The following is a 13,323-nucleotide window of genomic DNA, read 5'->3' on the forward strand; positions in this document are numbered from 1 at the left end:
CTCTGTAAATCTTAGCTTTCTGTGCCAATGACCCTAGGGCTAGAGAAAATGCTTGTGACTGGTCTGGTGGGTGCCTGTGTGGGTGGCTGAGCAGGTTTGTTCTCAGCTCTGTTTCAGGAAGACTGTTCTGAATTATGACTAAATCCTCGCCCAGAGAGGAAGTTACTGAGCTTTCTTTACTTTGCCCGGATTTTGAGAAGAGCCCTTGAGTGAAGGAAAGGCTAGAAATCTTTGGGGAACCCTGCCTAGAAGTTCCAGGTGTCTTAGGGCCACAGAATCAGGAAGGTAAGTGGACGTGGAGCCTTTCCCACAATCCCATGCCTCCTAAGCACAGAGCTTCAGTCTGTAGTTCTGGGTGAAACTAACTCTCTATTCCGCTACTGAAATACAAACAATGTACATAGCTTTGCTTCCTGGAAGGGAAAGGAATGTGGGTGAGACTGGGAGGGATGTTCCTGGAAGGGTAAAGGGACATTATTTACCTGGTTAACAGAAGATCTGGGGAAGAAAATGACAATAACACCCGGGTGGATATCTAGCTATGTATTTTCATGCATAAGTATTGTCAGGGGTCTTCCTTTAAAATTTTATTTAATTAATTAATTTAGAACATGTTTCCATGTTTCCATGATTCATATTCCTTCCCTCCTCCCCTCTCACCCCCTTCACATAGCCAATAACTAACCAATTCCACTGGATTTTACATGTAGTTCAAAACTTATTTCCATATCTTATTTGCAATAGAGTGGTCATTTAAAGTCAACATCCCCAATCATACCCCCATCAAACCATTTGATCAATCATATGTTTTTCTTCTGCATTTCTACTCCCACAATTCTTTCTCTGGATGTGGATAGTGTTCTTTCTCATAAGTCCCTTAGAATTTTCCTTGATCATTGCATTGCTGCTAGTAGAAAAGTCTATTACATTCGATTGTGCCAAAATGTATGTTTCTGTGTTCCCCTGGTTCTGCTTCTTTCACTTTGTATCAATTCCTGGAGGTCTTTCCAGTTCACATAGAAATCTTCCAGTTCATTATTCCTTTCAGCACAACAATATTTCAGAGGTCTTTCTCCATCAATCCCCCTTCTCCACTGCCATTTCTGTACGGAATACTAGGGAGCATCCCTGCTTATGCTGGGGCAGTATGTGTGATTTGAGTTTAGGATGAGATGAGAAGCAGCATTTCCCCCTTCTGTCATCCACAGAGAAGGGAATATCCAGGGGAGGGCTCTCCGAAGGGATGGGGAGAAGGTCTTACAGAAGGGGCAGTCATGGGAAGAGATAAAATCTCATTCTTGTTCCCTGAAGTGGGACCTTTTTCTCAGAAGGGAAGGAAGTTGGGAGTAGCTAGCTGTATCAGCAAATTCTTTTTGCCCACAGATGCCGAATCCCTGTCTCCACCCCTCCATACCCCAACCCCGTGGCTGGGGGGCTCAGAAGGCAGCCTGTGTCCTGTTGAGCCTCTGCCTGGTCACTGTGTATAGCCTTGGGGAGCCAGCTGCCCACACCCTGCAGTGGCTACTGTTCTACTTTACTGCTATGCAGGTGAAGCTGCTGCTGAAGAGCGCCTGCTGCCTGGCTGAGGAACTGTGTCATATCCAATCCAGGTGAAGTATTAGAAAGAATGGATAAAGCACTGGCCCTGGAGTCAGGAAGACCCTGGGATCAAGTCTTGCCTCAGATATTTACTAGCTATGAGACCCAGGACAAGTCACTTAACCTCTAGCAACCTCAGTTTCTTCATTTGTAAAACGAGGATAACAATAGCACCTATCTCCCAGGGCTACTGTGAAAACTGAGTGCTGCATAAATGCTATTATTATTATTATTGTCTTCCTTTCTCACCTCCCTTTCATCCACTCCCCTCATCCTTCACTTTGATATCTCTGAAGAATATCTCCTTTCATTTGTCCTGTCCCTCATGGTCCTTTCTCTCTGCTTCCAGTGGCCAAACGACCCTGGGTAGAGGCTATTAGTCTTAGCCTAGGCCAGGAGTACAGGTCAGGCCCCTGGGTGTGTACTACCTTCACTTTCTCTCCCTTTTTTGTGACCCTCCAGGTACCAGGGTAGTTACTGGCAGGCAGTACAAGCCTGTATGGGCTGTCCACTCCAGCAGGGTTTTCTGTTGCTGCTCTCAGGATATTTCTGCGTCACCCTCTCCAGTAAGCCAAACCTGTCGCTCCTCTGGACTCTTGCCATGCTGGGCCTTGCTCAAGCACTGAGCTTCATCCTAGGACTCCAGGTACAAAAGACCAGACAGGTGGATTTGGAGTCAGGGGAAGCAGAAAGGCATTTAGCATTGAATCGAGAATGAAGGCAAGGCCTCTACCCAGGGGAGCATTAAAAACCACAAATGAGAATTTGTTTTTGAGCCTTCAGTAACTCCATATAAAGCCATTGAGGCTATTCTTGAGTGGTAGGGTGAGTACCAGAAGAGGAGAGAGCAATGGTCAGGGCTGGATCACTCTCTGGGGATTGATTCCTCTTGCCAGCACCCATGAAGGCTTCTGTCCTTCCCTCCAGAGCCTGACTCCAGCTGAGATCTCTGAAGTCTGTGAAAAGAAACATCTCAATGTGGCCCATGGACTGGCTTGGTCCTATTATATTGGGTACTTGAAGCTGATCCTGCCTGGTAAGCAGCTGTCCATATTCCATTCCATCCCCACCTCCATCTCAGCAAATTCTTTACTTGGCAAAAGTGTTTTATAGTTTCCAAAGTGCTTTCATGCATGTATGTTATCTGTATAATTAGAAAATCTTGTACCTTTAAACTACATCTCCCAGCATCCCTTTCCTCTTTCTTCCCCACCTTGCATGCTTGCATACATATAGTATATAGTTGTGTGTATCTCTGCCTCTCACCCTCAAGCAATACACATGTAGTTCAAAATGTAGAGATGTAGTTCAAAGGTACAAGATTTTCTAATTATACACATTGCATCATTTACTCACAAACCACCACACACACACACCCAGGTAGACAGGGCAGGGATGATTATCCCCATTTTATAGATAGTAAACTGTCCAAGGTCCAAGTGAATCAGTGGACAACTAAGACTCGAACCCAGGGGTGAGGGTCAGGATGGCATTGGGGGAAACGTCTTTGGGTTCTTAGACTAAGTTCTACTAAGTTCCACTATTCCATGCTGCCTCCTATACAAACCCTAGAGATGGCTGTAGGGCAGGGGTCGGCAACATATGGCTCTAGAGCCATATCTGGCTCCACCTCCCGACTGGCCAGTCCGGGCTGAGCCCCAGGATGTGCCCCAGGGGGCCCTTCAGCCCCTGCCCCATATTCCAGCGCCTTCTGCCTCCACCCTCCTCCTTCGGCAGGCATTTATGGCTCTCACGGCCAAAAAGGTTGCCGACCGTTGCTGTAGGGAGTCTCCATGTACTCTCAGATGCTGACTATCCATTTATCAATACCAGTATGGGAGAGCTGGGTCCAGAGACAACTACCAGCCTTGAATCTATTCCATGGATATAATTTAGATCTCAGATATCACCTCTGAGGAGTTGTGTCTGGCACTCACTGCCCCATGGATGAAGTATTTGCTGACGCAGGAATATGGGGGTGGGGTTGGAGAGAAGAGAATAATCCCTGGGGTCTGCTCTTCTCTCCTTGACTTTCCTCCCTCCTTTTTTTCAAATGTAGGGTGAGAGTGGATTTTATTTTTCTGCCCTTTGATGGGAAGGGGCCTCAGGAGAGAATGAATTTAGATAAAAAGAGATAAAAGTCAGGCTTGGACTAGTGACATGTATGAATGAGTAAGGTTACATCTCTCTCTATACAAGAATCTTTTTTATTTGTTATTCTTTAAAAATTTTTTGTTTTAATTTTAAAGTATTTTTCCATGGTTACATGATTCATGTTGTTTCCCTCTCCTCTTCCCTCCCCCCTCCCAGTGCTGACAAGAATCTTTTTTATTTTTAAACCCTCACCTTCTGTCTTAGAATTAATACTGTATATTGGTTCCAAGGCAGAAGAGCAGTAAGGGCTAGGCAATGGGGGTCAAGTGACTTGCCCAGGGTCACACAGCTGGGAAGTGTCTGAGGCCAGATTTGAACCTAGAACTTCCTGTCTCTAGACCTGGCTCTCAATCTCCTGAGCCATCCAGCTGTTCCCCTGTAGAGGAATCTTTTAAGACAAAGGCAACTTGCTCCCAAGGCAGGATGCTAACCCCCAATAAAGCAGGCACTGTCTCTCAACCCAAATGTCATTGCTATTCCTCTCACCACGAAAGGAACACAAGGTGGTCTCTTTCCTGGTTAAACCCCTAGAACAGAGGGAGGCGATGAGTCACAGAGAAAGAGTCCTGGATTTAATTAGCCACTCTAGTTCCAATCCTGACTCTGCTATTTACTGCCTGTGCGATTTGGCTCAGGTCACTTTCTCCCTCTTGGCACCTCGTCTCTAAAATGGGGAGATTGGACTGGAGAACCTCTGAAGTGATCTACAGTCCTGCCACAGACAGCCCTTTCCCTTCCCCGGAGTATGAAAGGCATTTGGGATATAGATGGGATGGGCTCCCTTTCCCCTTTCTTCCCTCTCTTTCCCTGTGGTGTCTTCCTCCTCCATGACTCTGCTGTTGGTCCCCACCCAGGGCTTCAGGCCCGAGTCCAAGCGTACAATCAGTTCAACAAGGATGTCTTGGGGAGCCCTGAGGGCCATCGGCTTCACATCCTCATCCCCCTGGATTGCAGAGTCCCTGACAACCTGAGTCAGGCCGACCCCAACATTCGCTTCCTGCAAGAACTCCCCCAGCACCGAGCTGACCGGGCAGGCATCAAAGGCAGGGTCTACACCAACAGCATCTACAAAATCTGGGAAGATGGGCGGCTGGTGAGTGATGCCTGGTGAGGAGTAAGAGGGGTGGAACCAGGGAATGATAGGAGCTGGAGACAGGACTGGAATGAGCAAGACTCTGGGATTCTGGGTTGCTGGCCCAACTCCATGCACACTTCATTGGGGGATCTTGCCCAGCTGACAATGAGCACCCGAGCATTGGGGGATTCTGAGTATAGAACAGTTTCTCTGGCTCCCTGTCCTTCAGGGACCTGACTGCTGAACTACAATCTCTGCCCAGCCTGGCCTAGATCTCTACTCTGTGGGTTCCCTCTGGAAAGACCCCAAGGGGGTAATGGGTAAGAACAACACATGCAGCCTGGTCTCAGGCCAAGGGCCAACCAAATAGCCAGGAGCAGAGTCTGCTCTGCCTGAGTCGGTGCCCCAGCCTGGTTTCCTGGCAGAGCAGAAATAAACTGATGAAGACAGTTATGCCCCTGGAAGCCTGTAAAGACAAAGATGCAAAGGCATCTACAGTGGGGGTGGAGAGGGGGGCCCAGGGTGGGGAGATCCTCGGAGACAGATAGAGGCGGGGGGGGCGGGGGGGGCAGGTCGGCAGGCACCGGGACAACAGCTCTAGCTGCCAGTGCCACGGAAAGGGAGACCATCCAACCTTCCTTCCTGCCCTTCCCAGGCTGGAGTCTGTATCCTGGAGTTTGCCACCCCACTGCAGACCCTGTTCGCCATGTCCCAGGATGGGCGGGCTGGCTTTAGCCGGGCAGACCGCCTGGAGCAAGCCAAGCTTTTCTGCCGGACACTAGAAGACATCCTAGAGGATGCCCCTGAGGCCCGTAACCACTGCCGCCTCATCGTGTACCAGGGTGAGGGGCCAGGGGCAGAGGCAGGGTGGGTCCCAGGTTAGGGAGGAAGCAGAGGCCAGAAGCAAAGCTGAACCTCTAGGCCAGAGAGTAAGGGTCCAGCTTTGGGATCCTGGAGACATTTTAGGCCTCAGTTTCACCTGTTAGCTAGGGATAATGAAAGGGATAATGGTACTTGCCCCACTTTCTTCACAGGGCTGTTGGAGGGAAAGTTCTTTGAAGTGCTCTAAGAAATCAGTCAGTAAAAGTGCTGAAGGCCCACAGGGCCTGGATTTAGGAAGACTTGAAATCAAACCTGGCTCTGGAACTATTTAGCTCTTTGAGCCGAGGCAAGTCATTTAACCTCCAACTGCCTCGGTTTCCTTATCTGTAAGATGGGAATAAGAATAGCACTTACCTCCCAGGGTTGTTGTAAGGATCAGATGAAATAATATTTGTGCCTGGCACATAGTTCCTTGTTTCTTTCCCACTTTAAAGATGAGGAAGCTGAGGCTGGGAGAATTTAAATGACTCGCCTATGGTCTCAGAGCTAATAAGCAGCAGAATTGGAATTCTTTTCCAGGTCTTCTCATCCCATACTGTGAATTCTTGTGGGACCTTGGGGGAGTTGACTCCTTGATCCAGGGCTCAGTTTCCCCACTTGTAACATTAAGGAATCAGATTTGATTTCTCAGATCTCTCCCAACACCACCAGGCCATGATTCCGTTATTCTGTGACTCCAGAGGCCCTGCTCCATGTTGATTGGAGGTTTTTGGGGATGGGTAGAACCCCAACCCCCAGGGTGTAAGAACAGGCAGATCCCCCTGTCCCGGGAGGCAGTGGAGTGTGTGCACTGACTTGTGCACAAATACCTGTATTTACGTGTGATCCCACAGAGGAGGTAAATGCCCCTATGCCCCTAGCACATTTTGTTGTTATTCAGTCATTTTTCAGTCGTTTCCCGACTCTTCATGACCCCATTTGGGCTTCTCTTGGCAGAGATACAGGAGGGGTTTGCTATTTCCTTCTCCAGCTCATTTGACAGTTGAGGAAACCGAGACCAGCGGGGTTCATTGTTTTGCCCAGGGTCATACAGCTAATAAGTTTCTGTTGCCAGATTTGAACTTGGGAAGATGAGTTATATGTAGCACATAGTAGGCAATTAATAAATGTTTATTGATCAATTGTTTGATTTCACTCTCCAGAACCTGAGGACAGCACTCCAAGCAACTTCTCTCTGTCTAAAGAAATTCTTCGCTCCCTTAGGCAAGAGCGGCAGGAAGAGTTTGCTATGGAGCCCAGGAGGGACAAGAGTGTGGCCAGCGCCTCCACCTTGTCCCAGGAGCCAGAGCTCCTCATCACTGGCATGGAGCAGCCTCTGCCCCTCCGTACCGATGGCTTCTGAGCAAGCAGGCCAGGGACCAAAGGGACCCTGGCCACTCTGGGCCAGGCAGTTACACCTGCCGGCCTCAGGTAATGCCACCGACTCATCTGATCATATGCTGAGAACCGTTTGGGACAGAAATATTCCTGCTAGACTGCCTGCTGTTCACCCTCCCCATCCCTGCCGCTAGGATCCAAGGAGCCCCCTAGAGCAGGGATTCTTTACTTTTTTTTTTTTTTTTTAAACCCTTGCCTTCTGTCTTAGACTCAACACTGTGTATTGGTTCCAAGACAGAAGAGAGGTAAAGGCTGGGCAATGGGGGTTAAGTGACTTACCCAGGGTCATCCAGCTAGGATGTATCTGAGACCACATTTGGACCCAGGACCTCCTATCTCCAGGTCTGGGACTCTAGCCACTGAGCCACCCAGCAGCCCCTCTCTCCTTTATTTTCTGGAGGATCCTGCAACTGTCTTCTAATAGACTCCTCCAAAGGGTTATACCTGCAGAGCTATCCTCTTGCTGTCTTATTTTTATGGTTGAACTAATATTTGACCACAAATCTTGAGCCCCTTCTCCTGTGCTGGATGCTCAGAAGTAGAATGACTCAGAGGCAGCTGGGTAGCTCAGTGAAGAAAGAGGCAGACCTAGAGACAGGAGGTCCTGGGTTCAAATTTGTTCTCAGACACTTCCTAGCTATGTCACCCTGAGCAAGCCATTCAACCCCTATTGCCGAGCGCTTACCACTCTTCTGCCTTGGAACCTGTACATGGTATTGATTCTAAGACAACAAGTAAGGGCTTTTAAAGAAAGTAGAATGATTTAACCAGGGTCTCAACAACTAATAAGCATCAGACCCAGGTCTAGAATTCAGACCAGCTGCCTCTTAGTCTGTGCATCTCTCCACTATTCCATACAGGTGACACAAAGCAGTTCTGCAGCCATTAGAAGCAATTTGCTTCATTTCTCCTCCCTTCAAGTGCTGCCCTAAGGGACAGTGCAAGAGGAACCCAGAAAGCTTGTTTTTGCTGGTAAACACAAGTTATTCTCTCCTCTGTCGCCTGGTAGATCCTAATGAATGCATTTTAATTTGGGTGGTGTGTGGCAGAGGGATGGGGGACAGCAGGAGGACTGGCCCATTCCTCATGCTTCCTACTGTGGGCCAGGCTCTGTGGCACTCCTGTGCACGTTCCCCCTTGGACATTGGGCTCCCCTTTGCCCATGTGCTTTTTTCCCCACGATGTCCTTCCTTTTGGGAATGCTTAATTCTCATGACCTCCCTGAGACCTTTTCCAACTTCTCTACACTGTAAGCTTCTTGAGGACAGGGATACTCTTTCCAAAGCAGTCACTCAATGCTTGCTGACAATTCCACAGCATAGCCTTCGAGGGAGAATTTAGAGGAAACAGGAGGAGGCAGAGACCTTTCAAGAATAATGCTGGGACGTGGCAAAACTGGGACACTAATGCATTGTTGGTAGAGTTGTGAACTGATCCAGCCATTCTGGAGGGCAATTTGGAACTGTGCCCAAAAGGCTGTAAAATGGTGCATATATACCCTTTGATCCTGTAATACTACTACTGGGTCTGTATACCAAAGAGATCATAAAAAAGGGGAAAGGATTTACTTATACAAAAATATTTTATAGTAGCTCTTTTTGTAGTGGCAAAGAATTGGAAACTAAGAGGATGTCCCTCAATTGGAGACTGAATAAATGGTGGTATATGATAGTGATGGAATACTGTTGTGCTATAAGAAGTAAGGGGGATGATTTCAAAAAAAGCTGGAAAGATCTCCATGAACTGATGCAGAGTGAAATAAGCAGAACCGGGAGAACATTGTGCACAGCAACAGCAATGTTGTACAAATGATCAGTGGTGAAAGCCTTAGTTATTCTAAACAACACAATGATCTAGGACAATTCTGAAGGACTCATATAACAAAAAATGCTATCCACCAGAGAAAGAACTGTTGGAGTCAGATGCAGATCAAAGCATACTATCTTTCACATTAGCTTATGTCTAGTTTTATTTTGGAGTTTTGGTTTTATATGATAATAAAATGATCTCATAACAATGACCAATATGGAAGTATGTTTTGCATGATAATACATGTATAAGCCAGGTCAAATTGTTTACCATCTCTGTGAGGAGGAAGGCATCAGAGGGAGGGAGATAATTTGGATCTTATCATTTTAGAATGCATGTTGAAAATTGTTATTACATGTAATTGGGAAAATAAATTATCTTTGAATAAAAAAATAGATTAAAAATAATCAGAAAAAAAGAGAATAATGTTGGGGTAGGGACAGGGGCTGCAGCTGGGTAGCTCAGGGGATAGAGGGCCAGACCCAGAGATAGGAGGTCCTGCGTCCAAATCTAGCCTTAGACATTTCCTAGCTTTGTGACCCTGGGCAAGTCACTTGATCCCCATTGCCTAGCCTTTACCATTCTTCTTCCTTGAAACCAGTATATAGTATTGATTCTAAGATGGAAGGTAAAGGTTAGGTTTTGTTTGTTTGTTTGTTTTAAAGAATAACATTGGGGAAGGTAGGCAGCTCAGTGGATTGAGAGCCAAGCCTAGAGATCCTAGGTTCAAATCTGGCCTCAGATACTTCTTAGCTATATGACCCTGGGCATGTCACCTAACCCCAGTTGCCTAGCCCTTATTGTGTTACTGCCTTGAAACTGATACATGCTATTAATTCTAAGACAGAAGGTAAGGATTATTTAAAAAGGGAACAATGTCTCCTTGTCTTTTCCTTTTGCTCTTCAGCATCTTAATTCACTTCCTGACCATTCTTGCTATCCCCTCCTAGCTTTAGAGCTTCCCTTACTTCTCCCAGTAGGGACTCCTCTCCATTCCCACCTATAAAAGGGACTTTCTTCTTTTCTGCTGAGGCTGCTTTTGAGGAATGTGTATGTTTTTTTGTTTTGTTTTGTTTTTTGTTTTAAGGTAGAGGGTCCGACTGAAACTGCTAGATTCCTGGCAAAGCAGATGTGTACAATTCTTCCCTAAGCCAAACCCAGCAGGATACAGAGGGACAACAACTCTAACCTCCCCTTTGCTGAAAAGGGAAGGCTAGTTGTCAACCCTGGCTACTTAGAGCTAGCTCTGTAGCTTCTTGGTGTCTGGGGATTTTGAAGGGTTCAGAGTTACTCTAGGTCAGTGGTTCCCAAACTTTTTTGGCCTACCGCCCCCTTTCCAGAAAAAAATATTACCTAGCCCCTGGAAATTATTTTTTTTTAAATTTTAATAGCAATTAATAGGAAAGATAAATGCACCTGTGGCCATCACTGCCTTCCTGGATCGCTGCAGCACCCACTAGGGGGCGGTAGCGCCCACTTTGGGAATCACTGGTCTAGAGGAACCACTAGGTAGCCACTATGGAAGTAGAGCTGAGTCCAAAGTATAGACTCTAAGAAGATGGAGAAAAGAGGGGAATGGAGACTTTCCTTCCATTCATGGTTCATGATTAAAGCCAGCTGCCAGTGTCAGCTCTACTACAGTGTCAGATGGGTAGGGGTGGAATGAGAGGAAGTGAGGATCCAGTATATCTGCATTCCCCATCCCCAATTCAACCTTGCTGGCCAGGGACTCCAATAGAATCACTTCCTTCCATAGGGTCTGGGAAAGGTAGACTTAAGGCCGTGAGAAATGAGAGTCCCAGTGGAGGTGAGAGGGTCATTTTCTTAGGCAGGCCTTACTCTACCATAATGTAGAAACAAAGGAGGCTAGAAGAGGAGGGAAACTGGGAGAAAGGAGTTTAGAGAAAAGGAAACTAAGGAAGAAAGTTCAAAGGCCTGGGAATTACTAGATGAGAGAGAGAAATGGGGTTTTAGGGCTAGGGAGTAGTGGAGGGAAGGATAGATAGGAATGGGAGAATTAGAAGTACACAAACTACAGTATGTTTTCAGGAGACCCTCAACTCAGCATTTATTTTCCTAGTCCCAGGAAGGACACCCCTGAAAATCAACTCAGGTAAGAAATTCATCTGCCCATTCTCCATAGGCTTTGAAGCACAAATCTTCTATTCTCTTTCCTCTTAAATCTTTGTCCAACTTTGGTGGTAAGGGGAAATTGCAAGCCTTGTTCTTTATAGATATGTAAGTTCTCTGATGTTGGAATGGGTACAGAGGCTGGTAGCAGCAAGCCCCGGCTGGGTTTCCCTGTAGCTTTCTTGGGGCCCGATTCTAAGTTGAGAGCCCAGGGCCTGCCAGTGAATGAGACGGACACCACCTTCTTGCTTCATGGATGAGGGCTCCTGAGGGAGAGTAACTTGGATCTTTCGAAGTTCTGGACCAAAATGGACAACCATGATAATACAGATAGCCACTAAGACAAAAAGAGTCACAATAATGGCAAGCAGAGGCAGCCCATCCCCCTTTGGCTCACTCTGATGTCCTCCCAGAGGGCCCAAACGATCTGGCTCCTCAAGGGCTTCCTGCAATTGTCGTGAGGGGTCTTGTATAGCCGAGTTGTTCATCATGGTGAAGGTAGAGTCAGGAAGACAACCTGGGAGTGAAGAAGGATACAGCTATGGGGAGGAAAAGGTAGAAAAAGTAGAAAATGCAAAAAAGAGAAGAAAGGGCAAAGACCCAGCCAAAGTCAAGACCTTAACCAAGACCAGAGAGGAAGAAAAGAGCAAAGATGAAAACACTAGGGAGTGAGTAAAGAATCACCAAGAGGGAGGGAAACAGGGAGGCAAGAGAGAAGATAGGAGAGAAAGGCTTTGTTATTGCAAAGAGGTATTATTAACCCACTAAGATCTGCCCTCCCTAAATCCACAGGGTATAGAACAGAGCTGGGATTCCAATGCAGGTTTCCAGTCTCCAAATACAGGAATCTTTTTACTATATAATCCTGTGCACTTCACTTAGAAGAACTTGGGGATCACAAAATGTCAGCTACTTCTGGATCCTCCAGGAGTTTTAACTTTTCCTCACCCTGTGCAATGGGCAAGCTATTCCCTAAAACCTCAGGAAGGGAGGTTCAGTTTTTTATCTATCAGCCCATTACTTTTCCTCCCCCATTGCTATGCTAACTAGAAACCAGAGGTGGGAAAGAGGCAGAAAACACTGGCCTTTTTCTATAAAGACTAGGCAAGGCACATCAGATTGCCTCAGTCCATGGCTCTAGTCTCCTCAGGGTGCTCAGGGACAATCTGGGAAGGCCAAGGAACAGCCTGAGATCTCTTTCTCCCCACCCCCAGGGAATGAGGTTTCCTCTGGACTTTTGCCATGAAACTCAAAATGAGAGAAAAGGAAGAGGCCCCCAGTGCCAGGGAGGGGAAGGGTGATAAAATGACAGTCCCCACAGAAGAGCAACCCTGGTGGGGGTTGAGGGGAGGAGAGGAGGTTACCTGATTATCCTGGTCCAGAGTGGGAATATGGGAAAACTCAAGGTGCATCTTCAAGGTTGGGAGGCTCCTTCGAGACCAAAAGCACAAGAAAAGTGAACTAGTCTCCCAAGGGCCAGCTCCCCTAACCCTAAAGCTGCCACGTCTGATAAGCACACGTACACACCCTTTTCACATAAAACACACCCTCATTCTCCCGCGCTTTCACTTCCGTCAGGTTCTTTGTCACAGAGCAGTGACACCCTGAGTTGGTCTGCTTCCTTCTAGTTCTTGCCCGTCCTGTATTGTTCTCTTTCTCCCTCTGGGGTCTAAAGTTCATTTACAAGACAAAGAGAATACCTTTCTCCCTGTCCTTCTTCGGTCTCCATTTCTGCCTCTCTCTTTTCCAGGCCCCCTTTTCTCCCTCTTTTTCTTCCTGTCTTGGTTACTCATTCTTTTTGTCTCTATTTCTCTATGTCCCTATATTTGTCTCTCCCTCTTTGTTTCTATCTCTCTCTGGTCAGGTGGGAGCTAGAGGTCTCAATGGTTAGAGCACCAAACCTGAAGTTTTTCAAATGTGGCCTCAGGCACTTACTAGCTATGTGAACTTGGGAAATTAGCCTAACTTCTTTTTGCCTCCGTTTCCTCATCTGTAAAATGGAGATAATAATAACACCTCCTTTCCCGGGTTGTTTTGAGGATCAAATGAGATCATATTTGTAAAGTCCTTGACACAGGGTAAGTTGTATGTAAATGTTGGCTTTGATTATTCGCGGTGTCTTCATTTTTGCTGTGTCTCTTGAGTTTTATATTTTTATTTCTTTTTATTTTCATCTGAAGGACTCTGTGTTCTCCTTATGGAACTCTAAACCAAGAATCCTGGATCCCAGGACAGCCCTTACAGCCACTTCCCCAACAAATTCTGACTCTTCATACTGAGGAGAAGAGACTTGTGTA

The 13,323-nt window shown here is 46.7% G+C and overlaps 2 protein-coding genes across 2 annotated transcripts; one reads left to right on the forward strand and one right to left on the reverse strand.

Annotated features, from left to right (window-relative positions):
* The first annotated feature begins 214 nt into the window (after positions 1-214).
* Positions 215-13,323, forward strand: STING1 (stimulator of interferon response cGAMP interactor 1). Its single transcript, XM_044661839.1, has 8 exons — positions 215-285; positions 1,384-1,610; positions 2,062-2,245; positions 2,527-2,635; positions 4,608-4,846; positions 5,484-5,670; positions 6,853-7,120; positions 13,207-13,323. The coding sequence occupies exons 2-7, from the start codon at positions 1,384-1,386 to the stop codon at positions 7,050-7,052; spliced, it is 1,146 nt and encodes a 381-aa protein (XP_044517774.1). The 5' UTR covers positions 215-285; the 3' UTR covers positions 7,053-7,120; positions 13,207-13,323.
* SMIM33 (small integral membrane protein 33) lies at positions 10,757-11,740 on the reverse strand. Its single transcript, XM_044661840.1, has one exon. The coding sequence runs from the start codon at positions 11,515-11,517 to the stop codon at positions 11,125-11,127; it is 393 nt and encodes a 130-aa protein (XP_044517775.1). The 5' UTR covers positions 11,518-11,740; the 3' UTR covers positions 10,757-11,124.

This window comes from Gracilinanus agilis, chromosome 2 (assembly GCF_016433145.1).
Source record: "Gracilinanus agilis isolate LMUSP501 chromosome 2, AgileGrace, whole genome shotgun sequence".
Taxonomy (NCBI): Eukaryota; Metazoa; Chordata; class Mammalia; order Didelphimorphia; family Didelphidae; genus Gracilinanus; species Gracilinanus agilis.